Below are 26,932 nucleotides of genomic sequence, written 5' to 3' on the forward strand. Positions count from 1 at the left end.
CCGCCGCTGCCGAGCGGACCCGACGCGCTGAGCCTGCTCCACAGAGGAGCAACAGCTAGCGATGGCTACAGCCGGCTGCGGGGAAAGAGGGTGACAGCCGGGGGACCACTGAGGAGCCACAGGCGGGAGGTGGGACCGCCGCGCGGCCGTTAGCCGTTTCGAACGGAGCCCCACCCCACCCCTCGAGCGCGGCAGTTGGGCGTTTCGAACGTGGCCCCGCCCCCCCCGCGGCCGTCCGGCGTCTCGAACGCGGCCACGCCCCGTCCCCGTACCCGGCAGTTGGGTGTTTCGAGCGCGGCCAGCATGGCGGCGCGCGGGGCTGCGCGCTGAGGGGAGGGGGTCCAGCCTGGCCCCGCCCACCGCCGCCTCGGGCGCTGTGAGGGGCGGGCGGCCATGCAGGAGCCGGGCAGCGCCCCCCCTGCTGCTGTGGAGGAGGCGGGGGCGGGGCTGCGGGGCTCCTGGCTGCACAAGGTGACCCAGGAGCCGCCCCTAGGCCCGGCCCCGCAGCCTGCCCTGCCCCTGGCGGTGGTGGCTGTGGAGCGGTACCTGGGCGAGGGCCCTGGGGCAGCTGTCTCGCCACCTGCCTGCCCCCAGTACCACTACGATGTGACCCTGGCGGACAGCGCCTGCCAGCGCCAGTGCCACCTGGCACCCCCCCTGCATCGCCTGGTGCAGCGTGGCGCCCTGCGGGCTGGTTGCCAGGTGCGCGTCATGCGCTGCTTCTACCTGTACGAGGAGCGGCAGCTGGGCCACGGCTTCCTGTGCCTGGAGCAGCTGGAGGTGGTGGGCGACCTCCCGGCTGCAGCCCCGGGCTGGAGGGCACCGCCCGCTGAGAGCCACCGGCTGCCCCTGAAGGGTGGGAGGAAGCATTTCCTTCCCCTGTGGAACAACGAGGACCCGTACGGTGACCTGTGGGTGGTCGAGAAGCCACCAGGCCAGGTCGACGTCGAGGGTGAGTGGCGCCGGCACATGGGCGGTGGTAGCGCCTCTCTCCTCAGCAGCAGTTAGGCCTCGTCTGGAGCCTCGGCTGTGCTTCTGGGCTCCACGTTTCAAAAAGGACATGGAGATGTTCGTGAGGGTCCAGTTGCTGGCGCCTAAGATGATTGCAAGGTCACGTGAGAAGAGGCTGAAAGAGCTCACCATGATCAGCTAGTCTAAAAGGCGATTGAGAGGGGGCCTGTTGGCAGTCTCAAATACTTGAAGAAGGGTAAAGAGGAGGGTATGCGCCTCTCCTCTCTTGCTGCAGTTGGCCATGGACCCATGGCCTGAAGTTGCAGCCATGTAGGTTTAAGTTGGATCTCAAGAAAAGCGTCTTCACTTTTAGAGCAGTGAGGCTGTGGAAGAGATGCTGTGGGGAGTTGTGGACTCGCCATCACTGAAGGGCTTCAAAAGGATGCTGATCAGGCACTGGTCAGGGATGACCTGGGCATAGCTATGCCTATGCCCTACCATGAGGATTTCCCAGGCTTCTGAGCCTGCTTCCCCCCACTACCTGCATCAGCGTTTTTTTAAGCCTCCCTTAGAGACATTGGGTGTTGGCTGCAGTCAGAGCTAGGGATTGTATCTGGGCTGTGCCTGTGCTCTTGCTGGAACCAAAGCCAGAAATTCATGGCTAAAGTGTTTTGCCCTTCTGGTCAGGGTAAGTTCGCTCAGCAGATTTAGGGTCAGAAAAGAATTTTACTTTTGGTCAGATTGGTACAGACTGGGGCGTCGTGGTTGCATTCCTCTGCAGCGGGGGGCATGGCCTTCTCCCTAAGATCTTGTGAGTGTGTATTAACAGAAGCAGGATGTTGGCTACCGCGATTCCCTGTTACCCGTGGCAGAGTTGATGGCAGTTTTACCAAGAGTTTAAATTATGGATCTGTATAGGATGATTTGAATAGGAATGATCCTGCCCCAGGCAAGGGGTTGGACTAGATGACCTCTGGAGGTCACTTCCAGCTCTGCTTCTCTATGATTCTGTGAATTCACCTTAGGGTCTTGTTCACTGGGCATTGCCATACGTTCAAATGATAGCTGGATAGAAACCAGCCATTGAGTTGTTATGCATTTTCAAGCACTAACTTTGTAGATGGTTGGCTCTTTTTTTGTAGTTGGGTATTGGGTAGTGATTTTTATCATGTAATAATTACTTTGCACGTGTGGCCAGCCTAAATTTATTGTATGTTTAACCAGTTAATTGCATAATATGTGTAACATGTAGCAGGGGCCACAGTGTCAGGCCCAGAATCCAGGCCATGGAAAATTGACCTGTCCTGTGGATCACCTAGCTGACATTTCTCAAGAGGCCGTACCTTGGGAAGCATGTACTTCTGTTGCCTTTGTTTGACAGGGTCCACAACAAAAGTCACAGAAATTATTTCTGTTGTTTGTTGATTAACAGTTACTTACCTTAGATGGGTAACAGCTTTAGCAAGCTGAAGTTCATGTCATTTGATGATGTGAAAGGATGTGCACGAGAAGGAGAGAATAAAAACCCCAGATCAGAGACAGGGCCCTGTTGTGTTGTTTGCTTAACAAATACATGCTTGATCTCAACAAGTGAAAGGTTATGTTTCCTTCCCCCCAGACATAAACCTAGATTGCAACATAGTTAAAAAATATCCCTGCTTTGTTTCTATATATTTGGGAAAACATCTTAAATTAAGAGCCACTAGCTGGTTCCTGATCTTTCAGGGTGTCCAAAAGTGTTTTCTCAGAATCTTATTTTTAAACAGGGGCCTACATCCATATTTGAAGTGAAATCTGAGCCGAAATATATGAATTGCAGTGCAGGTCCCATAAGGAGATATTTGCTACAGGCAGCCCTGCTAGTGCATGGAAATGTGAATTGTGCTTTGTGTAGAGAAGTGCCAGGTGGTGTCACGCAGAACTTGCTGCATGACCAGGGGCCTCATTCATTGAACTGTGTATGTTTTAGAATAGTTTTCCACTGCTCATGGTGATGGTTTATGTGCTGGAAATGTGGTACTAGTGCTTTCATGTGTGACATTAGCAAACAGCTTCTTATGATAGAAACTTTATAAAAATGCACAGCATTTTGTTTGCCTAGGAAATAGTTTGCCACAGATGCAATTTATGCAGCACGTTTGCCACCAGACATGTTAAGATCTGACTTTATGAACTATTTTATCATTTTGATTTTTCCATAGCATCCAAATTAATTTCCCTTGGTCATCTGGAAATGAGCTGGAGAAACAGAATTCACTTCCGTCCCTTGCTTGTGAGAATCATGCACAAATCTAGACTGAGGTACTATGGGAAACCTGACAAAAGACTGGATGTTCCATATCAGGTAAAAGAGCAAGATGAATTAGACCTCTCATATGAGTAGCTCTAAAATACATGGAAGCAATTTTATTCCCATATGGTTAAGGTTCATGCATTCAGTAACAAATTAACTCTGAAAATGTTACTTTTATAAAAGCTTATCTATTTAAAATATGGAACTGATAAACCTAGGTAGATGTGATTTCATGATTGAACCCACAGTTTGGTGACTGACAGTCACAAATAACGGTAGTGTAAGAGTAATGATGTAGCCGTGATGGTCTAGCATTTATGCGAGTGGCAAGGATTTCCGAGGGTGATGTTTTATTGAGTTATGCAAGTTACTCTTCATCACAGATAGCAAAATTCTCTAGAGCATCATGACAAGTTGTCTTTTAGGTGATTGAATCTGTGTGTTTGTTTGGGAGGGGAGAAAAATGTCGTTAAGGTGCAGAGTGAGTAATAAGTTGTTAGTTTGATCCTTTAAAGTTTGCAAGTATCTTTATTAACGTGAATGGTGCACTAATGCCATTAAGCCTGTCTTTTTCATAAATCTTTATTGATGCCTGATGAGCTAATAATCCGCTTTACTTTTTCTCTGCATTTTCTAATTCTTATTTTCTTGTATACCCATACCCAGGGTATTTCCTTAACCACCTAAAAGGGGCACAGAATAAGGTGAAAGTGATTGTAACTCCTTCTGTCCTTTCAGCACCTAGCAGTGCTAAGAACAGAAATAAGTACATCAGTTGGAAGCTCATGCAGGGAGGTATAGATTTCTTGCACTCCTCTTGTTGAATTTAACTACTTGATGCAAACTATGGCTTCAAGTAAGTCTGACTAGTATTGAAACTACTAGGCAAACTGCTGTCAAGTCAGTGGGAATTGTAATCGTTATTTAAAAACAACAGTTGTTCTCTTCTGTGTAACCAAAGGTCAAACACTTATTTTTTTCCCCCTCTCTTAGGCTTATTTTGAAGTTGCTGACAGTTCAGGCATGATGTCGATGGTTTTGTGGAATTCCTTATGTCCTGAATGGTATAACAGTATGAAGGTTGGCACAGTGCTGCTGCTTGAACAGTATGCTATCAAAACCAGTTATCCATTTAAAACACAGCCAACCCCAGGGGATTCACAGATGAAGAGATTTGCTACAATTGGTTAAGTATTCCAGAAATCTGTTCCGATTCAATTAAATGTAGCTGTATAAAGAAAGTATTATTACAGCTGACAGTTACAGGAGCCATAGTAAGATTAGGTAGCCTTTCAGCTGACTTGCTTGTGTACGTCCCGTTCCCGTATAAAAGCTGGTGAAACGCACAGGACATTGATGGGGTTTCCTGGAGCACCGAGTCTTGGACTTACACCCCCTTGCAGATCTGTAGGGCCAGTTTGCTGCCAATGTTTAGTCTCTTGAGAAGTGTATCCATGTAAGTGTAAGGCTGTATGCTTCCATGTTTTGTAAGGGGGAAGAGTCCTGTAGCTCTGTTCATCCAGGAGTCCCTAGCTGAAGGACTCCTCTTTATATTGCAGCTGTTTCATTGAATACAAAACTTGAGCCTCCTTTGGATACTCTGGGGTCTCTGCAACCAGCAGATGTTTGTAGTGACAACAGACAGCTTTTTTAAAACAAAACAACTTTATTAGTTAACTTGGGTGTAGACAAATGCATCAGATCAAAGGATAACAATTGTATCAAGTCAAAGGATACTCATGATGCAGCTGTTAACCTGTATGATTCTGTAACAATACAAGTATAGCAAAACCACTCCATCTTTACCCCTACTTCATTCATTATCCAAGTTAGGGTGACTTGGCTAACTAGCACCACTTCAGGATACAGCAGAGGAAAGTATGAGATCATAGCAGTTGATACATGCTTTCTAGGCGCAGCCCAACCCCACATTTTTTTAAAGCGGCAAAACCAATTCGTTTATATTCTGTGTTAGTGTAGCACCCAGCCTGGGTGGGTGCGTTATGTACTCCCTTTGTGTCTGTGACTTTTGTCCAATGCACTGAAGTGCCACAGGGAGCCCTTGATATGCTGATTCTGTTGAGGAAGGAAATGACTTTCTCTCTGCTGTTTCCCAGTGTGATTTAAAGCCAAGGAATGCCAGTGCTCTCTATGCAAAGTACTGACCTCCCCACCCTAGGCTTTGTCATCAGCAATTCTTTCTCCTGTCCTGAAAATGAACTCCCTTTCCCTAATGTACTCGCATTTGAATTAATCAGTGCCACCCTTTTAGAAAAGCCACTCCATTTCCTTGAAAGAAGCAAAGCTGTGTATTGGAGAGGGATGGTGTATGTGTCTTAGTCTTTTATTAGTGGTGACAGTTTTGCTAATGTAGTTGCCACTCTGCATGAAAATAAACAGTATATGGTACTGCTCAAAGCTGTGTATTTTCTGCCTAATATATTTTGCCTTAAGACCAGATCTTAACATCTGAAGTGTTTATGATGAGTTGGTAGGAAAGGGAACTGTTCTGCCAGGCAGGGAGATTTCAGTGTGGGGGGAGGGGAAGAAGATGAATGAAAACTGTTAATGATTACAAGTGAGCCTAACTATAATTATAAATTGTCACAGACCTTCCTGCAGCAAAGGGGCATAATAAAATATGTCAGTCTGAGAGGACTTCTTATGTAAACAAACCATTTTTAATGGTTTGGTGGCATTCCACAAGCATTAATGTGCAAATAACAGCAGGGCAATCAAAATCAACAGGAGAAGTAAGACCAAGAGGCTGTAAATAGTAATAGCTACACAGTAGGAGAGTGAAGACAGTAACTCGGTGAAGTGTCATGGGGCATCTCTGTAGGGTAATAGATATGGTCCATTTTATATAACTATCTGAAAATGCATTTACTTTGTTATATTTTTCAGAATGATCCTGTCAGTGAAATGTCATATTATAGTAAATTACTAAGATGTCAAAGATGTATAAAATGGCTTGATTTGAATATTCTTTTATCCATATAGCTCAGAGTATTGCCTGCATAAACAGCTACCATAAACCATCCCTTTTTGTATCGCCCAACCCTGTTTCCAATGAAAAATGGTTCTGTTAACCAAGCTGTCTACAGCCTGAACCATTGTATTTGCTATGTTTAACTTTGCAGATGCTGTGGAATGGCACGGAGAGGGAAATAGCAATGCAACCTCAACTTCCTATCTCTTCTGCCCCCATGACATCTGGTTCATAACTGCTCGGGTTCATATCAGAACTTGTGCCAGCTGTCTTTCCTTTTGTTTCATCTCTTAGAATTTATCTGAAAATTATGGTGCTCTTTGAGGGTGGAACCAGTGGACAGAGTGGTTAAGAGCCAGTCAGTATTAATATCAGTAGTGGTTGACAGAAGGTACTGAAAAAAGCCTCCTTGGCCACCAACAGATTGACCTATACCAGTAGTTTCAACCTTGGCTGCCTTGACATCCTTTCAGGGGTGCCATTCAATGTTAGCACTGTTCGGTGTGCAAACATGACTCGCAAGATCAACTGTTTTTAAATAGGAATTTGTAATGTTAAAATCATTCTGACCTGTTGTGATCTGAATTCTTTGCAACAAGAGAATTGCTCTGAAGTCCAAAAAAGGGAGTGAAAACTAAGAGCTGGCATTTTTCAAAGAGTGCCTTGTGTCTTTGAGCAGTGTCTCAAGTACAAAAAGGTTGAGAACCACTAGTCTATATAGCGCTCTTCCTATATATATTTTTTCCCCTTTCTTTGTCAGGGTTGTAGTCCATACTCTATCCATGTAGAGATCTAGAATCAGTGGGGTCTGTTTGTAATTTAGAAAATGTAATAAAATTGTTTCATTTTATTCATTTTGTCAAAATAATTTTTCCATTGCTCAAATGCATTTTCATGCTTAAAATACTGTTCTGTCTGTGTCCCTCTCCTCTTTCCCCCCCCCCCCCAGAAATCAGCCTGAATGTTCGAGATCCTCCAACTAAAATTACTGTTGTTCCGGAATCAATGGTTAAACCAGAATGGCGATTACCTGAAGTTAAATACCGGTTTATAACTAGGTAAAATAAAGATTTCTGTATTTCCTGAAGGCTGAGTTTTTGTTAATTAACATTGAATATTGAATGATATAGGAAAAAATATAATTGTTTCCTATGCGCCACCTCCACCCTTTCTCTTCTGTTTGTCATTTAGGAATTTTTCTGAGTGATTTCCCTTTTGAGTCATTAACAAGTATACGTGTGTGTGTGTGTGTGTGTATAAAAATAATATATATAAAAATTCTCCAATTTTTATTTTTAGGTCAGAACTGGATAACTTACCGAACAGTCATTCCTGTGATGTAATTGGCCTTGTGACATTTGTGGGACGGTCTGAACGGACAAAAAAGAAAGGTTTCTTTAATAAAAATTGTTTAAAATATTTGACAAAACATTATAGTTTTAATGGTGTAATTGTGTATGTGTTTGTTTTGGACAGAACATGGTGAAGATTTTTGGACAAGCCGCTGGGTACATGTTATTGATGGGACCTCAAATCAGCCATTCATACTGGAATTGTTTGCCACATCTCAGCCAGATGTGTTTGAACATATTCACCCAAGTATTTATCTTTTATAATATTATGATAGTTGTATTTTCATATTTATTTCAAAGCAAAAGACATTTTTAAGCATGAATTTCAAGCACCAGACATCATTACCTTAAAAAAATAGCAGTATAGATTTTTCTTATCCTGAATCAAAAAATAAATGACCTGAATGAAAGCAAGCCTAAACAATGCACCCCTCAATAAGATTGGTAACCCTTATCATGCCATAACATGCCCAGTAATCTAGGTAAGATGGGCTGTTTTGCTGTGGTTCAGACAAAGTTAAATGAATCTGTGTACATAAGAGAACATCTGAATGATACTCCCATTCTCTCTTACGAGAAGGGCTTCACCTCAGAAAAGTCCACTGACTCTATAGCTATGTCAGTTCTATATAGGGGGAGGTAGTCTCTCAACTAAACAAGTTCGAAGCCATTTAGAGCTTTATATGTCACAAATAACTCTTTAAACTCCACTCGGAAAACAATATGAATCTAGTGGAAATCACAGAGCACTAATGAAGTGTTTGGAAGGATAATCAGGTTAATACGGCTCCCTGTTTGTTCATAATCTTCAGTTTCTGCATTGAGTTGTTAAGAGAGAACTTTGTGTTCTTGAGTTTACCTGAGGTAGAAATAATTGTAGGAACGTCAATAAACATTGCTAGGAACATATTGACCAGATGAAGATAGAGTAAGGCCTGTTTAGAAATTCTGCTTTCTTCATGATTGTCTAATAAAAGCAATGGATCCAAGTACTGCCTCCAGCTACTACTATCTACTAACAAATGGAGAAACACGCACCATCCGTTAGATGGGCTAATGCAGTTATTGGTTAGCTCTCATCCATGACTATGCTACTGCCCTGATCCCTGGTACTTGTCAGAACTGGCAGACACGATGAGAGAGTGCATGCAGAATCTGGATATAATTGAGATGCATGTAGTACCTCATGCAAAATCTGGATATAATTGAGATGCATGTAGTACTTGGCTCACTTTTCTGAGGGACTTGCAAAGATAGGTTAGAACACTTGGTAAATGTATATTTGAAGTCACTTCAGGATGATAAACAGTTGCCTAAAACTCTAGGATCTCTCAGCCAGGGAGAAATGGCTACACAGCAATCGTGATGCACTGGTCCTAGAGCCTGATCAAACACACAATGAAATCAGTGGGAGACATTGACTTCATTCCATTTTGAACCAGAAAATAGGGTCTTAGAATTTAAGGAAATGTTCTGTACTCTCTTTTTATTCTAATTGTTTTAGAATGCATATTATTGTCAGAATTCTAATATATAGAGAGAATGCATATAGTTCGACTTCAGAGAATATATTGGTAAGACTTCGCCTGAAGTAACTAGTAGCACAGCTCTACAAATCAAGCACTTCATTTTGTGCATAAATAGAGATTTGAACATGTAACTTTTGAGCACTCAAATTTGAAAATTTTCATCTAAAACTTTCATCTAACTGCACCATATACTGAAGTGATGGATTGGTAGCAGGGTATGAAGCATGTGCATCTTTAAGCTGCTTATTTGTATGTAGAGCAGACTGAGACATTTTTGTATGAAACAAGTCTATGGTTTTAGCCTAGACCCCTAGTAGGTAAGAGTCCATATCACAAAGACTGCAATGACACTTCTTACCCACATCAGCAACGCTAGCAAAGTCTAAGAATTGACTGAACATTAGGAATTAACTGCATATTCACTCCAGGGACTACTTTCATGTCAAGGATAAAGCATGTTGAAAGGCACTTTGGGAAACGTACTAATACTCTGTTTTATTTAAAATTCCGTTGACTTGGCTAATATATTTCTGAATATCTTTTCCAACTGCTTAGTCAAGATAATCCAGACCCTATTTATCCTGCTCTCATTAAAAAGACGGAACTGAATAGTTTTATTCCTAGGTAAGATTACTTGTTTTCATGTCATTGACTGCAGCAGCTTTTAAGGAATTTTTATATTCTCTGGTATTTAGTACTTGGCGTTTCTTCTCTGCTTTGAACTTGACTGAAGTTGATGCATCTTTTTGTCCAACTGTACCACCTTCAATAGCACTTTCTTTCCCTTACCAACAGTGATTAGTATGCATCACAGAAACATCAGTGATGTGAGTGACTACAGCTCTAACCAGTGGAGCATGATGAGAGTTTATGGCTAGGGGCAAAGAAATAAACTGCTGTTTCTCATCAAATAGTCACTGCCGTGTTTCTGAGTTAAGGGAAAGAGGTATGGATTGGTAGGGCTTCTGTGATGAATGGCGTCACAGCTGTTAACCTCTTTTAACCATCACATTCTTGTTCAAACTAATTGACATGAAAACGAGTGAAATCAAATGTAAAATTGTACCTTACTTTAACTGTTACTTCTAGTTGTTTGCATTGGCTGTTTCTTCCCAGTGCCTGATGATAAAGAACTAGCTAGTTCCTCCATTGGACAAAGCCTTCTGAGCTTCAAGATTTCTTTTTTCGTTTATAGTAGAAAAGTAATATTAAGACCTTTCCAAAATTTTCATGGGGAAAAAACCAAGATAGAGAAGGACCAATCAATAAACCAACCAGAATAACTGATAGCCTAGTATTTCTGGAGCTGATATTGGAAACCCATTTTCAAGTCCCTTCTCTACCAGATTCAGAACAGGGACTTGAGCCTAGTCTGTCACATTCCAGAGAAATCCTTTAAACCACATTATATAGAATCAGTGCGTCTCCCTCTCTTGCCTTCCAAATGCTTAATCATTTAAAAAAAAAAAAAAAAAAAAGGCGCTTCACATCCAGCTCTGATTGCTAGAATATAGGACCTAGGGCCTAACACAGTATGTGGATTTGAAATGGTTTTGAATGTTCTGGGGAAATCATGAAGACTTAAGTTCTTGTGCATAAATCAAATAGCGTACTAAATTAATATCCCTGGGAAAGTTCAAATTATTCTAGTGCACCTAGTAAGCAGCCTAATGGAAGAGTGGGCTTGTTTTTTGTTAACACTGTTATGGCATCTGGGTGGTTTGTTATGCCTAATTTGTAATCTGTACCTGAATATCACATTCCAGGGAGAAAAAGTAAAAGTAAACTTACTAACTTTAATCATATCACAGCTGTTTAGGGCCCTAATCTTGTGTACACACACACACATGCTTAACACACATCAGGATATCCTTGTAGCATCTTTAACAGCTGCAAATCCAGTTAGATTCCACGTGGCAATCATTTAATACAAAGTTAAAGATTAAACACATATTTCAGGGTTTGTAGAACCGAGAGCTAAGCTATCTTTGTTTTTAGTATCCACTTTGATATGAGAAAACTTTGAAACTGCAATACTGTTAATGATATATTATTACCAATTGAATTTCTTTCTTTCTCTCTAGTGATGTACTTAGTGTGTACACAGATGAGAGTGGTACGAAACAACACTGAACATCCATTACCCATTTACCTTACAACATCGAATGAGAGTCAGATATTCATTACAGGTAAATACATTTGTTTTAAGCAAATACATTTGTATGTGGTTATACATCTACCATTTTAGAAAATGAGATCCTGGAGCTGTTGTATATCTCTGTGACTTTTATTGATACAGAAGAACAGCAGTCAGCTTTTATAGCAAATTCAGCTATTACGCTGTTGCATACCTTGTCATGCTCCTTCCATTCTACTGAAAAGCAATTTTAAAAATCCTCTGGAGTCTGTCCCTGGTTGGATACAGTTAAGTTTTCTATTTCTTAAAAAAAAATGGGTTTCTCTTTTCCGCCCCAATGCCCTAATGTATCCAAGTCTTATTGAATAGATTAAAACCTGGGACTAGCCAAGTTTCAGCAGGTACAGGAAAGTAGTTAGATTTCCTCTCTGAGACGCATGCAGGAAAAGAAAAGAAAAGATAGATTTTTTTTTTTCTGTAGATAGAAGCCAATTGAAGTGACCTGGTTAATTCTTTTATTTTAATTCCTAAATCTCTTGTTTTAATAGGGTGGCACAAAGGTCAACCATATACCAAGGATACCAAAGTGAAAAACTTTATTAGGTGGATTAAAACTCAAAACGAAGCTGATCAAATGAAGAAAACTGTCATTGGTGGATATTACCCTTTTCCACCATTGCCAAATACCTTTCTGGAATACTGTAAAAACAATAGAAGTATAAATAAAGGTATAAACACCCCATATATGTGCATGCCCACTTTCTTTTGGATCCTTCTTTTAGAGCATTTAGTCAAGAAATGCATTATGTTAATTGTTACACAAATGCATCTTAAAAATTGATTCCGTAGCTGCTATTGATAGACCAGACCTTCTGCTGGTGTAAATTGTTATAGATATGTTAACTACAGTGGATCTGTAATGGTTCACACTGATTGTGAATCTGTCCTTATGAGTTTGCTCTGTAGATGTTCCATTCTACTCCATCTTCAAACTCAGAAAACTCATCATACTGAAGAACATAAAGTGCAATGATGTTAAATAAAATTCAGCATAGCGTATTAAATGGAAACTTACTTGCCCATAATTATGTATTTACCTGATATTATTTCTGAGCAGACTAAAAAGGTTTGGTCTTCAAGTAGTCTGCAAATGATATGGAAGGGGAAATTCCTCCAAAGTTCAACTGTGGACCAATTTGACATTTTAAGTTTAGCAACAATATTTTTTCAATGTTCTTGTATGTGTCCAGCATTCATACATTTTGGTGGGACTGTATTTCTTTAAAAATGTTGAGTTTGTGGGAATTGCTTTTTTTCAGTTGAATCAGTCTTGAAAACCATAAGTGAAATGGAGAGGGAGCTTGAAGACTTGCACTACAGGGAGCACAGGCGCTTCGCTATTCAGGGAATAATTAGTGTTATAAGATATGTCAGCTGTAGCAGTGCAGCTCAAGATGCCTCAGGAGTGGAACCAGTTCAGGTACAGTGCTTGATAATTAAGGGTATAACACTTAAGACGTTATGATCATAATTACAATTGAGATCTTTTGCATTTACATTCAGAAGCATATACATTGTCTTTGATTAACTTAATTTATGAATCTGAGAGCAAAGAAGTTTTTTAATTTTGAAAGTCATAGTTTAAAACTTGTACAACCTAAGTTTACTGGTTTCCTGTGAAAGTTTTCTGACAGTCCTCCATCAAATTGCTTTATGTAAGTGTTCTGAAGTTAAATTAATTGATCAAATAGCTTAATTAAAGTAAATTGGGGACCAAGAAAACTATTTTTAATATACGCTACCACTTTCAAGACGGAATTGTTTTTTAAAAACCTTGATTAGCCAGGCAAAGTAAATCTCATAGCTAGTATGATTGTGGTAAAAGATTGAGAGCTGGGTGTCTTTAAAAGTTACTGTAGGGAAAAGTATCTGAAGAACCACTTGTTATCTGTTTTTCCATTTGAAGACAAAATAGCTTTAGTTCAGGGGCAGCAAAGTTTTTAGGCAATGTCAAAAATACCTGCAACCTTAACTTGTAAGGTGTTGGTATGCCAGAGGCAGACGGCAGAGTGGCCCAATCGTTGTTGTGGCAGAACAGCCCTGGCTTTTCCCAAGGCACGCATGCCAAGTAAAATTCTTTTGCGTCCTACACTCCTGGCACTTATGCCAGGGGTTACTATTTTATACTTTAATTGCTATTTTTTGTCCCAGCCACCATCTAAGACTACTGTAAAGGATTCTAAGATGTCCGAAGAGGATCATGTTAACAAGGGGAAAGACAGAAAATATGAAGACAGAGAAGTTCCCAACTCACGGTGTGCTCCCCTTGAACAGCATCACCATGCAGCTGTGTTAACCAGAAAGAGTCCAGTCAAGAGAAAGATCATGCATTGTCTAGAGGTTGAACAGTAAGCCTTTTGCATAAACTGCAGTTATATTTGTTTCATTTCAGTTCCCTATAGTTTATATAGCATGGTTTTTAAAAAGAAGCCCCTAGTGAGTTAGTAGGACACTTCCCATTGGAAGGTAGTTGACTGAAACTATCCACAACCCAGTTGAAAGATGGATAATCCTTCTTCAGAATAGACCTGGTCTTGCTGACAGGAAATCAGTGGAAACAGAATTGAAGCCTAAAGCCTCTGAGAAGGATTTTCAGGAGTAGATATGGAGGTGCAAACCCTCCCTTGTAGTACTTGACAGCTACTACCCAGGTTGACAGTGGTCTGACGTAAGATGAGAGCACTTCACAGTGATGATGCTGTTCTGCTATCAGAATCTGGCAAATTTTGAAATTAAAAAAAGCTAGCTCTCTAGTAGTGTGTTCTACAGTGATTAGTTGAAGAATTAATGTTGCTACAGTAGCGAAGAATACAGCTTTTTCCAAAAATGTAAAGTAGAACTAATATTTTCACAACCTTCTCTATTTACTTTAGAGACACAGATGATTTTCCTTTCCCTTTTTTCTGGCTAAAATGTTCATAATAGGAACTGCTACTTGTAATTCTGTTTTGCTTCCAGAATAACAAAAGAATGAGGGTCACATGGTAACCTCGTGAGGAAGAAAATGCATAGTGCTTTTGTTTTGCTTGCAGTGTATTGGCAGTTGCACTCTTATATGCATATGCATACTCAACTTGCACAAGACTGAGGTCACAGACTACTTTCATTTCAATTTGTGCACTCTTATTAGTAGTGAGAGTAAAACATATGTTTATCACACACAAATTCCATGGAGGAGCCTTCTTAAGGTTGTCATGACAAGCCACACTTCCTTTGGAACAGGCCTATACGTATGGTATTGCAAAATCTTGCTAGATACTGAGATACGTCAATATTATGGAACTCTAGCGGGCCATATTTTGGAGTAGACTTTTCATGCTGAAAAAGACATCTTTCTCCTTTCTAGTATCTAGAGTCGATGCTGTTCAGAACTTTTCAAAAGAAAACAAGGAAAAATACAAATGATACTGGATGAAAAGCCACATGCAAAATACATTTTTGGAAAATATCAAACTTGTTTTTACTAATGTTTTAGTAGCAAATTCAGAGCCTTTTTCTCTTTACTCTGTTTTTGTAGATCTCTCTCTCTGTATACATATTATTCTTAAACCAGAACTAAAAAAATTTTTACTCCTTAATTTTAAGGAAAAGGGATGTTGCTGTTCCTGTGTCTTCATGCCCATATTTCACAAGATCTGCAAGGAAAAAAGGCTGGTAAGTAATATGGACTTAATTCATTAGCCATTTGCATTGTAAAGCATTCAGATATCAACAGTGAGCAGTTAAGAATTCAACTAGCTCAGCTTCTTTTCATTACAGAAGTGTGGCCGGAAGCAACGTTAATAGTGGCTTAACATTAGACCAAGGGGTGTGAAACTGGCTGTTGGAAGGTCAGATTCTCTGTTGGTCCATTGAGCTGCATTCAACCCCAAGCAATATTTTCTGTTACTTGCTGATTTTTTTTTTTTTTTTTAAGTTGGACCATTTTTAATGTTCAGGGCAGGTTGGAACATGAGTTCTGTGGCTGTGTGCAAACATTTTTCATTTTCATTTAAAAAATGAAACTTTCAGTTGTTCTCTGCAAAAAAAGAATAGAAACCAAAAAAGTAATTAGGATATTGCAGTTTTACACTCCACGTGGTGTTTTTTTATCTGCAAAATTAAAAGGCTAGAATTCCAGCTGCTCAGTTAGCACCATTTAAATCAGAATCCTAGTCAGAGCACTCAAAATTAAATCAGGTTGGAGACCACTTTTAAAACTTGCCCAGCAAAAGGTGATGGTATTATATTTTAATTGTAGGGATTTTTTAATTTAACCTTCTTTATAGCCCCAGAGGTGGGCTTTGTCCTTTACACGGCCAATAAAGGCAATCTTCTATCTTTTATAGGAGTTATTAATATGGATTGTTTGGCTAAATGACAAATATGGAGAGCTAAAGCAAGGCAGAAAGGAATAAATGTCTCTAGTGGCTGGGTTATAGTGGGTGTATCTACATATTCATTAATGCACCATAATTACGGAGCATCAAGTTTAGTACCTGCAACGACAGGTAGAGGTGCACTGATACATCGGTCCAATATTGGGTTGGCACCAATATAAAGAAAATTGACTGTATTGGAAACTTGCCTGACATGGCTGATAAATGCCATGTGCATGCGTGCAGCTGCAGCACGGTGCATAGATGGTGAGCAGCACAGCCCGGCTGGGAGATTTGTACGCAGGTGCTAAGTCTGTTGTGGTGGAAGGGAAAGGGGGAGGGAAGGGGCATGGGGGAGCAAATCAAGGCCCTTGCAGTGAGGGAGGGTGTGGGGCTGAAGCAGGCACTGCCCAGGTGGGGTGGGTGCAGGACAGAGCCATGGCTTATCCAGGGGACGTGGAGGGGGGATGGGCTCCTGCCACTGCGCACCCTGGGAGGGCATGGGGGACATGTGCCCACCGGATCTGCACATGGCAGGGTGGGTTACTGCTGCAGGCTGTGGCTGGGGTTGGGAAGACCTCTTCCTGGTGGGGGCTGGGCCAGGCTGCACTCGGGGAGGGGGCAGGCACTGGGAGGAGGGAATGGGGGCTATGGTGAATATTGAGCCTCCCTAGGCCTCCTCCCAGTGCCACTGCCACCCGCCCTGTGCTGAGTGCAGTCTGGCTCAAGCCCACAGCAGCAGCCTGCCCTGCCCCATACAGATCTGGGGGCACATACCCTCTATGCCCTCCCCAGGGGTGTGTGCATCAGTGGAAATTGCCCCTGCCCCACTCACACCCCCCAGACAAGCTGTGGCTCTGTCCTGCATCTGCCACACCACGCCCCAGCAGGGCAGCCCTTGCCCCTGCCCCAGCCCTAGCCCCACTTTCTCCTTCGTCATAGGGGCCTGGATCTGCCTCCCCCCATGCCCCTTCCCTTCCTCCTCCCCTTTCACCACAACAGACTTACCAGCTGGACACTGCTCTTCAAGCCGCCAGGGTGCATATTGGAAATCGGACTGGTATTGGCCAATATGCTTCCTTAAAAATCGTCTATCGATATCAACCCCCACAATCTCTAACAGTGCACCGCTAATGACAAGTGCTAACACTGTGCCATAATTGGTGTTACTGCACATTAGCGCAGATGAACACTTTTTATGTGATGCTGATGCACAGTACAGTAATTCAACTGTATATTAGTGTATTAACAGGGTTTTTGCCAGCTGTGCTAATGTGCAGTAGAATTACTGTGCTGCAACATTAGCATTTTGTGTATGTATCATTTTAGTTCCCTTGGAATTTTGCAGGGGTAAGAGGGAATAACTGACCAAAGGGAGTAAAATGTTGGTTGCTGGAGAACTAGTTCATTTCACTGAAAATGAAAATATAATGAAATCCAGTGCATTTCACTCAACTGTTGCAGCAGGATAATATGTAAAATCATTTGAAACCTTTTCTTTGCCATTTTAGGTTTCGGGTGAAGGTCTAGCACCATGAATTAATTACTGCTTTGTGTCTTCCGTTGCTGAAGTGTGATAATATCACAGTACAACAGCACACTCTGGAGCCTTTTTAGAACTAGTATAGAAACCTATTTAAAGTCTGTGACATTTGGCTCTGCGCAATGCTTGACCATCGGGGCCATCCCTAGTGGGGGGTGAATGAAGGCGACCGCCCTGGGCCCCATGCTTTGAGGGGCCCTGTGGAGCTGGGCAGAGCGGCTGTGGTGACTCCATGCTTCCGCCGGCTTCACATCCAGCTGCTTGGCACCCTGCTGCCGAATCTGCTGCTGGCTTCCTTGTGTCCGGGGCAGGACCCTGCACAGGCTGATTTGTCCTGGGCCCCGCACCCTGCTCAAGTCATCTCTGTTGACATGTCACACATGCCACTTCCACAAGTGACCAGCAGAGGGCAAATTTTCACAGATGCTTTCTGTCTTGTGAGCTTTGACAAAGTTGTTCTTAGCAAAATAGTGTTACTTTTCTCGAATATGATTTAAATAAATTCAATAGTTTATGATAAGAAGGTGATCAATAACTCTTCTTTGTGTGAGTTGATCCAGCTTATCATAAGGACCTTTTCAAGGTCTGAACTCTGGTAATTATTGGAATTTGAGTAATTTATAACATGGTAACAAAAAGATCTTACTAATTTTAGCTGAATCCTGCAAACCTCAGGTTTTACTATCATTTTATTTTTACAGCTTGGATGAATTTCACCAAGAAGATTCTATGTATGAAAATGTTAGGCTGGCTGTGCCAGATGTTTCAGAGTCCTGTACTGGTATGTCTCTAAATATTTTATTAAACTTTGATCCATTTTAGTATCATATCATATGCAAGTCACTTAGCATTTGTTTATACTAGTGCTGAATGACCGAAATGACTGCATGGTAATGACTATGCAGTCAGTTTCTTGTGTAGATGAGGCCTCTTTCTTAATCTTGCTATTCTGTTGACCCAAATATACTAGTATTCTCCTTGGCCCTACAGAACAGCAGTCTTTAAAAGTCAAAGACAAACACAGAGTAGGTGGACCAGGATGTAACATATCAGTGAGTCATCAGTATGGGGATAGTTTTCTTTGGTTTGGGTTTGGGTTTTAAATTAAATAGCCCAGATTTTCTTCCTCCATGTTTGAAAAGTAAACCCTGAATATTTTTCTTAAATTAAAACTGTTACTGGGCTAGAAGGATAGATTGAATTCCTCAGTTGACTGTCACTACATGTTGCTTGGTCCAACTTCTAATTCACTTGAATATTTTGGCTTATATTCTTTTGGCTATTTCTCTGACTGAGTGGCAGAATTTCATCTATAATCTGTTCAATTCTGATGTCCATCTTGGAGGCTTTATTTTCTTTTTCCTTCATAAGTGAGATGTCTCTCTTTGCATTTTGCTCTTCATTTGTCTTAATGTACTGTGTATATATTGTTCATATGCTGTTATTAGAGTGTATTGATTATTGCCTTACTGATTTTACGTTACATCTCTGCACTTTTCCAAGAGCTTTTAGTAGATTAAAATTCTAAATGCCAATCAAACTCTTACGAACTACTATAAAACAAAAACCTGTAACCTGACAAAGTAAAATTCTGTTTAGTGTAAAATAAGAATGGCATCTTCTATTGCATTAAGATCTGTTCTCACATACTGAAGAAACGTAGCTCTTAAAGAAGTTTGAAAACTCCTAAAATATTTTATTCAATCCCTTTCTATACTGTTTTAAACTTGAGAGATGTACTTTCCTCAGCATTGTGTCTTAACGTTTTTAGCCAGAAACTTGGGTAGTCATAGATGTTAACATTTTGGCGCAGCTAACCTTTTCAGAATTGTTCAGGATATCTTGAAGATGCACATACAGTGAAGAAAATAATTACATAATTTCAATATTTTGTTGTATTCAAAACATTAGGTATGAAAAAAAAAACCCTCATGATAATATAGTTAGTTAGTTGGGTCAATAACAATATCACAAAAAATCTTAGCCTCATATGTCTCCTAGACCTTCACAGGTACAATAGCACACCAATCCTACCGTGATAATATATTGACATGACATTATCAGTACTGTAAAGGAATCTCACAGAATCTGGTTTACTTTCTATCTTAAATTGGAGTATTATAATCCTGTTGTTTAGACTGTATTGACATCAGAGGAAGGAGAGGTACAGCGTGCTCTTGTGTTAAAAAAAATTCTGACTTCCTTTAGAATACAGTCTTAATAGAATTTCTTTCATCAGCTCCGTAACAGATGTTATGCAAGTGGGTTAAATCAACTACTATTTTGAGTGCACTGTGTGCACATTAATCTCTCGATCTTTCTCTCCTTCCAGAAGTGGTTTCATATGGCACTAACAGCTCTGCAGAGCAGGGGCTTTTAGTATGATACCACAAATTTGTTTGTAACATAATTATGATAGTTAAATGAAGGCTAATTCCAGTTTAAAGAAAAACAAATTCTGCTTTTTACATGAAATAATTGAAGCACATTAATCTTCTCTGATATGGAGCTACCAGTAGTACACAGGTAGTTGTTTATAGGTATTTTTTTATTCAGTCAGAATTCTAATAGAAACATTAGCATTACATTCATTTGGAACACTAGTAGGAGGAGATTGGTTTAAGGCCCCAGAACCTAATCAGTATTTAACCAGTTTGAAAAACAGTCTTGCTGTTTTTCTTGGTGTATGAAAATGTCCACTATGAAGGTTTGAAACATGCCAAATTTCTCCTATTTTTCCTCCAATTTTATGTGTTTTTATCCAAAACAATCAAAGTTATTTCTTGTAAAGCTTTAGTTCCACAAGTTGAAAAACGAATGGAATGGATATTGTATATGCAGTCTTTCAGAGAACACACAGCAGGTTTTTATTTTTCCTCCTCTTTTTTGTGTGGATGTTAGTCTATTTAAATAACATGCACTAGCAGTTTCCATACTGATTTGTCATATTGCACCCAACATACAAGTGCACTTGGGTCTGAGAGTCTTATGATGCCATTACCATGTTCCAAAGAAAATGGAGCTGTTACATAGTGAATACCTGCACTAGTGGCCATCAAAAGCCACTTTAAAGAACAAATGCCTTCCCTAAAGTTACTTAGGGTATGGACACACACAACACTTAGACCAGTTTAAGTACAGTTTAAAATGGAAAGACATACGAAGCCCATTAAACTGGTTTAAAGTTGTCTGGAATGGTTTAATAATGTACCTGGAAAATCAGGTACTCTTTTGAATCGGTGCACTGTAAACGGAGCACATATTACATGTGGACACCGTGGGTTTTGTGATGTAGCTGTGGTCCTACACTGCAACGCTCTTCACCCTCTCTGCTCTTGCAACTGGCTGCTCTGGTATATGGCCAGAACTCTACTGCCCCATTCCCCACCTCCTTTTTTTTCCTGTTGTTGGCACTTATTATCCATGGGCCTGAGCCCAAGACCCCCCGCTACTTGTTCAGTAAAAACTGTCTTTGACATCCAACTGTGTCTTCACTCCCTATTTAATTGCAGCCCCTCATCATGACCCCTAACCCCTGGGAATCTAAAAATATAGGTTTGAGCATTCCTTGCCTCTTACCCTCCTGAGTCCCCACAAATCAGGTGCACATGCTGACGTTTGATCCAGAGCAGGCAGCTTTATTGACCTCATGTTTAGGGGAGAAAGGAAAGCACAAAAGTGGAAGTGCCCCAGCCCCAGGTCACCCACACTCTGGAACACCCCTGGAGTGTGGATGCAAGCACTTCTTCCCCCTACACCCCACCCTACCTCACCTATTGTAAGGCAAGCTGGACAGCTGGACTCCCAGGCTTTGTGTCATAGCCACAGTACTTCAGCCACCTAAGAGGTGACTGTTCCGCCTTAAACACTGGGGTGTTGCATCTGTGAAAACCTCTGACCGGCAACAATTGTGGGCTGTTTCCCATTCAGTGACATTTCAGAGATGTTCAGTTGTAACATATGTCAACATCCTTAGTAGCAGTGTCTGTCATTGCTTTACAAGCAGTTTCTCTTCCTTTTGTTTCCATTTGAATCATACCCTCTGTCATTAGTAAGACCTTAGCTGGCTTTTCTGCTCCGCCAAGGTTATTGGATGGGATGGAATGGGATAGAGCTGTGACATTTAATAAATGTAGAGAGCCAATCCAGAGATTGTCATCAGAGCAGTGTTGCAACCTTTGCCCCAGTCTGGATAAAAGCATGTAGAAACTATAGAATTGAACACAGTGGTCTGAAACTAAATAATTTATACTGAACAAAAAGTTGGGTTATTTTTTTAAATGTAGATAGAAAAATTGCAATAGGTTGAAAAATGAGTGTCTGCCTTACTCTAGTGATTATACTTTTAGAAGGAATGGACCAGTGAAAGATGCTGACATTCTGCGCAGGTTTAAAGGTAACTTGAAACAGGACTGTCCAACTTCTAAGTGACTGGGGACTGCACCCATGTGGGCTGCATTAGCAGAGCCCTCAATGGTGTGAGCCCTGAGCCCACTGGAGCTGTTGCTGAGCAGGTGCCCCCTACCCGCACACACTCCACAGCATGCATAGGCAACCTTCCCCGTCAGCCTCAGCTGGGCAGAATGGGTGGCCCCATCCTCAGCATACTGGTCATGGGCCACCCTACTGTGCCATGCTGGGTTTCCCCCAGCTCTGTGTGCTGTGTCCCATGACACCACCTCTGAGGGTGAGAGCAGGAAGCAAAAACCAGAGAAAAAAGGAAAGCCCAAAGACCCTGGCTGCAGCAGCATCTAGAGCTACAGAAGGAACAGCAGCCTCATGAGAGCCCAGGGGCTACAGATTAACCCCTCGTGGGATGCATGCAGCCCCTGGTCTACCATTTGAACAGCTCTGACTTGGAACAAAACTGTGAAACCAAAATGAATTATCTAACAAAATGGTGTTAGGTATTTTGAGCATGAAGGCTGAAGATCAAATTAACTGTTAAACCTTACTCAAGAATATAACATCTGCTCCGTACTATAAATAATTATACTGAAGTTTTTAAAAAGCTTTCCATGCACTAAATAAATGCAAAACATAGTTTAGTTTAGTTGCTTTTAGTGGAAGATTGTACAGTCATATTAACAATGCCATTTAATGGTACAGACTGGAAAAATACCTATGCAACAGATTCACCTAGGACAGGAAGGCTTCAAATACTTGCTTTGCTTTGGTTGGTAGTTTTCAAGTTTTATTATTGCTGCAGTTGTTTTTTGGTGCTGTGGGTCTTTGAGACATGGATTTCAGCTTCTTATTATTCAAATGGCCAATGGCTGTTGCTTTTATTGTCCTTCCCTAATTTCACATGAGTTTCTGTTCATTTAAATATGTGTGTACACATAGGACATGTGAATTACAGCCCTAAGATACTGAGATAGAAGTAAAGAGAAGGAATGAATGAAGTTTATAATGGGAAGAGCTTTTTAAACCCAATTTATACCCTAGCAAGTTTTAATGCTTAAAATTTTGTAAATGAAATCTTCACTCTTATTACAGAAGATGGCAGGTACTGTATTTTTCTTTCTTCTTAATGTAATTATACAGACTATCCCAACAGAATTGCTTTTCAGCCAGCTATCTTTCTAACCAGATGTGAGCATTCAGTTGCTCAAAATTAAAAATGTCAGCAGCATATTTCTAACATGAAGTATACTGAACCACTGATGTTGGTGGTGCATCCAAATGACATTCTGAATCAGCCATGTTATGGTGTGCCCAGGGACGTACATTGGTCCAGTGATATTTTAACATCCCTTTTGTAAATTTAAAAGCTTGAAAGGGACTGTTACACAGTTCACATCTAGGTTTCCAGCACTAAGTTATTTTTTTTTTAAAGTATTACTATTTTCAATTGGTTTTGATGAATTTAATAGTGATCTTTAAGTTGTAAGGCATTAAATAGGTAATTTTTTCCATGCAGAAAATTAAGTGTATGTTTGTATCTGGGAAAAAGTGGTGCTTGCAAACTCTGTGTTACAGCTGTATAAAAAAACATCCTGTGCCTTGTTTGGCATAAGGCCTAGTTAGCATCATTTCAAAAGCGCGCTAAGAAATGAATTGAAGTTAATGGTAGTCAGTTTGAACATTTACTTGAATAAATATGTAGGTCCTGACTTTTGCACCACCCTCTTAAGATTTCTAGCTTTCTTCCTTAAAATTTACCATCCTTTCCTTGCCCCTCTTACCCCAGGCAGTAATACTCTTGTATTCTCTTCTTTAATACTCTTCCACTTTAGTGTTGCTGATTCCAGTTTAGCCATATACATTCCGGTATCTCCACTTCTTTGCCCTACATACAGCTCGTTGTAATGATTGCTGTAGTGTTACACATGAGGTAATTTAGAAATTTGTATACCTGATTCATGAGATTGGATTGCAAAGAAAACACTGGGGCTGATAAAGAACTGGGTTGGGAGTACTGTTTACTGGCAAGCGGGGAGGGAGGTGGATGCAGGCAACATGAGATAAAACACAAGAAAAGGATAGTTGGGAGACATTCAAAATGGACCTTGTGGTAAGCTCAGAGTAGGATACAGGATGAGCCTACAGAATTAGGACTGATGTTTGGTTTGAGGTTTTTCCAGTTGAGAATGCACGTGTTAAATATAATGGGAAAAGGGACTCAGTCTTTCGTTGGCTGTACAGTGGAGAATCCTACTCAAATATGCTTTAGAAGCTAAAAGCCAAGAGCCTTGATGCAGAATACACATATTGCCCAAAAGATGGCAGAGCTGAGCTTCTTAAAGTATCTATTTAATTTTTACATACTTAGGCCAATTTTTACAGTTCTTAAGTGTTGCTGGAACAAGTTGGCTGAATATGAGATGAGTTTTTTGCTTTCCCAGAAAAAGTAATGAATGTCAGCTTCCATCCAGTATAACTGTTTGAACTGTGCCTAGCCTTCAAACTTGACTGGGGGAAACCCTATTTATTTAAATCACAATGTAAATTTCTTTTGTACTCTTTGTTTGAATTACTCCACTGTGTAGTTTCATGTTTGACTATGTATTAATCTTTTCAGCAACCCTATATTTTCGTTTGCATTGTTGAAGTGGTATGGTTTGTCAGTGCATATGGACCACCTAATGTTTGATATATTTATAATAGACAAGGAAGGAAGGAATGACACACCTGAAATAGAAGAGACGGGAAGGACTTGTGATTCTTGGCAAAGTGATCTGTGGACACGGATGAAAGACAAATTAACAGAACACTTGCATCACAGCACTGTATTCCCAGAAAGCATCCCACATAAATTTGATTATAAGCACAAAGATTTCCTTTTGCAGCAATACAACCTTCATCCAGCAAAGCATAAACCAAAAGAATACAAAACAAATATGGAAAGCCATGATTTTAGCAGCACTGGCCATTATGAAGTGACAATACTGGGTAAGTGACATCTAGTAGATCTCCTGTTTGGAAAGCACTGAAATCTTAATGAGGTATGGCTTTGTAGCATTCTCATAGTTTAACAAAGAATGCTGTTTCTTTTTTTTAACTTGAGTGGACTACGCCAGTTTTTCCAGTGCTTATTCAGGCATTAGAAAAGAAAATTGAAGGAATTATTTCTTTATAAGCAGCCTTAGTACAGATACGAACTTTGGATATTTAAAAAAATATTATTGAAGTGCTAAGCCAAACTCCAGGGTTAAAGTTGAGTTGAGATTTTTGCATTTAACATTTTCAAAGCTACAGCTCTTCAAATTCTGAAAAGGTATTTGTAATTTGAAAGAAAGGGCCCCTTTTAAAATCGTGTATCTAAAATCTAGCACCTGTTGAATGTTTCTTTGTCCAAAATATATTTTAAAATAAAAGAAAACAGATTCCTCAGACTGTATGTAGTATTTCTTTGAAAGCCAGTACAAGAATTGTTGAAAATGTCATCCCTCTGTTAACTGACATTGCAAATCTGAAAATATTTTACTAGCTCTACTTTCCATACAGTTAACACTTGTAGCAAATTTTGTGGATATACATTTGAAGAATGTGGGTTGCAATTAAGCTATTAAGCGCTAAAATTATGGACAGGCTCTGTTCATTAGGTTAGGTCACTCTTAATTGGGGCTATTCTGATATTGACAGCAATTTACTCAATCACACATCCTCTTCAGCTAATTTGCATGCATGAGAGCTATTGATTGAAATGAGCAAGTAGTGTAAGGGGAACTGGATATGTCATGAGTACTCCTTTAACCTCATCTATTACTGGATTGGTTCCAACAGTCATGGCTCTTAAAGTACCATGGCTGCATTATGATAAAATAAAGGTCATATTCATCCAGACCTTTCACCTGCTTTATGTTCCTTCTGAGTAGCTCAAAGCAATAAAATGTACTAATGAATTTATCCTCAGTCCTTAAAATTAAACATATAAATAGGGGCACCTATCCACATGCATTGAGGCTGCTCCAACTCGGTGTAATTACAGCGCGTTGGAGCAGACTCGATTTATTGAGTCTGCTGGAACGTGGTAATTACTGCACTCCAGGAGACTCCAGCGTCACGTGCATCAGCATCTCCCCACTGAAAAGTGGCAGTGGGGGTGCTTTAAAGCTCATTCAAGCCTTCTTCCATCCCCCCACCCCCGGCATCCCAGAGGACATGTATAAATGACCTTAAAGTTGATGAATATTTCAACTCATGAACACTACTATGTGACATTAATATATTTGTGTTTATTATTTAGCAGTCATCAAATTGAAGTTTTTAAATGAAAAAGATAGGGAAATTGCTTGCCAAAACCTGTTAAGCTGAGTTTCAGGCTGAGGGTTTATGTGAGTAACTTTTTAAAAGTTTTGGGATCATTGCAAGCATTCTAAACCTAGGAAATTTAATTAGGATTAAACTTAAAAGAAATCTAGACACATGAGGCTACCAAGCAATATTAGCTCCATTGCAAGCTCTGGGGTGGAAACTTCTAAAACTTAGTTTAATATACTCTGGGCTACAAGCATTTTTAAATTCTTTAATGGTTGTTATATGTTTATAACAGATTGTCAGTACATGCATATATATGTGTACATATCTATGCATATATATGTATATGTGCAGGTATATATAAGTATACATATGTTTCTGCAGAAACTTATTTAATTGCAGTTGTTTGGTACCTAATGGAAAAGAGGGGACTAGGTAAAAATCTTTTGACAGTTTAACTGTGCAGATTGGAATGCTTAGTTTTGATGGAGTAACTGGTCTTCAAATTTTTGATCCTCTTCAGATGTAAGTATTTCATGAAACACTTGCAAACTGCAGATGAAATATTTTGCTATGGTAATTCTCTTTCTTAACAGGTATAAACCATGATGTAGCTATTGATATTGCATTCTTACCTCTACTTTGTCCTGAATATCCCCATTTATTTCAAATGGAGAATATTCAGAATGATGCATTATTATCCTGTATGAATTGCATCTCTGTGCAGCAACAGGAGACCACCAGCAATGAAAGACCTTGTGACTTGTCTCCACTTTCAGGTAGGATTTACTCACTAGTGGATTTTCTTGTTTTATAGCTAACCACAAGTTTTGACTCTGTGGGCAAATATCAAAGTGTAGGGCAGGCACCACTTTCCGTAGTATACACATGCATTTATGGCATACTCTTTTACTAATAGTATAGATATCATATCAGATTATTCGGGCCAGTCTTTCATTTGCCTTTTTTAGATTGACAAGTCATCAGTCTTAAATAAGTGCTGGAGCAAGCTGA

The 26,932-nt window shown here is 40.4% G+C and overlaps 1 protein-coding gene across 3 annotated transcripts in view; it reads left to right on the forward strand.

The window, feature by feature from the left end:
• Positions 1-310: 310 nt before the first annotated feature.
• Positions 311-26,932, forward strand: part of CUNHXorf57 (chromosome unknown CXorf57 homolog) — a 28,995-nt gene continuing 2,373 nt past the window's right edge. Inside the window, exons 1-14 of one of the 3 annotated variants that reach the window (XM_019540243.1) lie at positions 311-952; positions 3,153-3,295; positions 4,238-4,430; positions 7,186-7,294; positions 7,536-7,627; positions 7,713-7,835; positions 11,202-11,306; positions 11,803-11,982; positions 12,574-12,734; positions 13,466-13,662; positions 14,900-14,968; positions 17,917-17,996; positions 24,326-24,610; positions 26,515-26,697. In XM_019540243.1, coding sequence (XP_019395788.1) covers positions 394-952; positions 3,153-3,295; positions 4,238-4,430; positions 7,186-7,294; positions 7,536-7,627; positions 7,713-7,835; positions 11,202-11,306; positions 11,803-11,982; positions 12,574-12,734; positions 13,466-13,662; positions 14,900-14,968; positions 17,917-17,996; positions 24,326-24,610; positions 26,515-26,697 — 2,479 coding nt within the window. In that variant the 5' untranslated portion in view covers positions 311-393. The remainder of the gene's footprint in view (positions 953-3,152; positions 3,296-4,237; positions 4,431-7,185; positions 7,295-7,535; positions 7,628-7,712; positions 7,836-11,201; positions 11,307-11,802; positions 11,983-12,573; positions 12,735-13,465; positions 13,663-14,899; positions 14,969-17,916; positions 17,997-24,325; positions 24,611-26,514; positions 26,698-26,932) is intronic. The other 2 variants (XM_019540244.1, XM_019540245.1) reach the window with 2 other exon arrangements.

This window comes from Crocodylus porosus, unplaced genomic scaffold (genome assembly GCF_001723895.1).
Source record: "Crocodylus porosus isolate Cpor-Errol unplaced genomic scaffold, CroPor_comp1, whole genome shotgun sequence".
In the NCBI taxonomy this organism is placed as follows: domain Eukaryota; kingdom Metazoa; phylum Chordata; order Crocodylia; family Crocodylidae; genus Crocodylus; species Crocodylus porosus.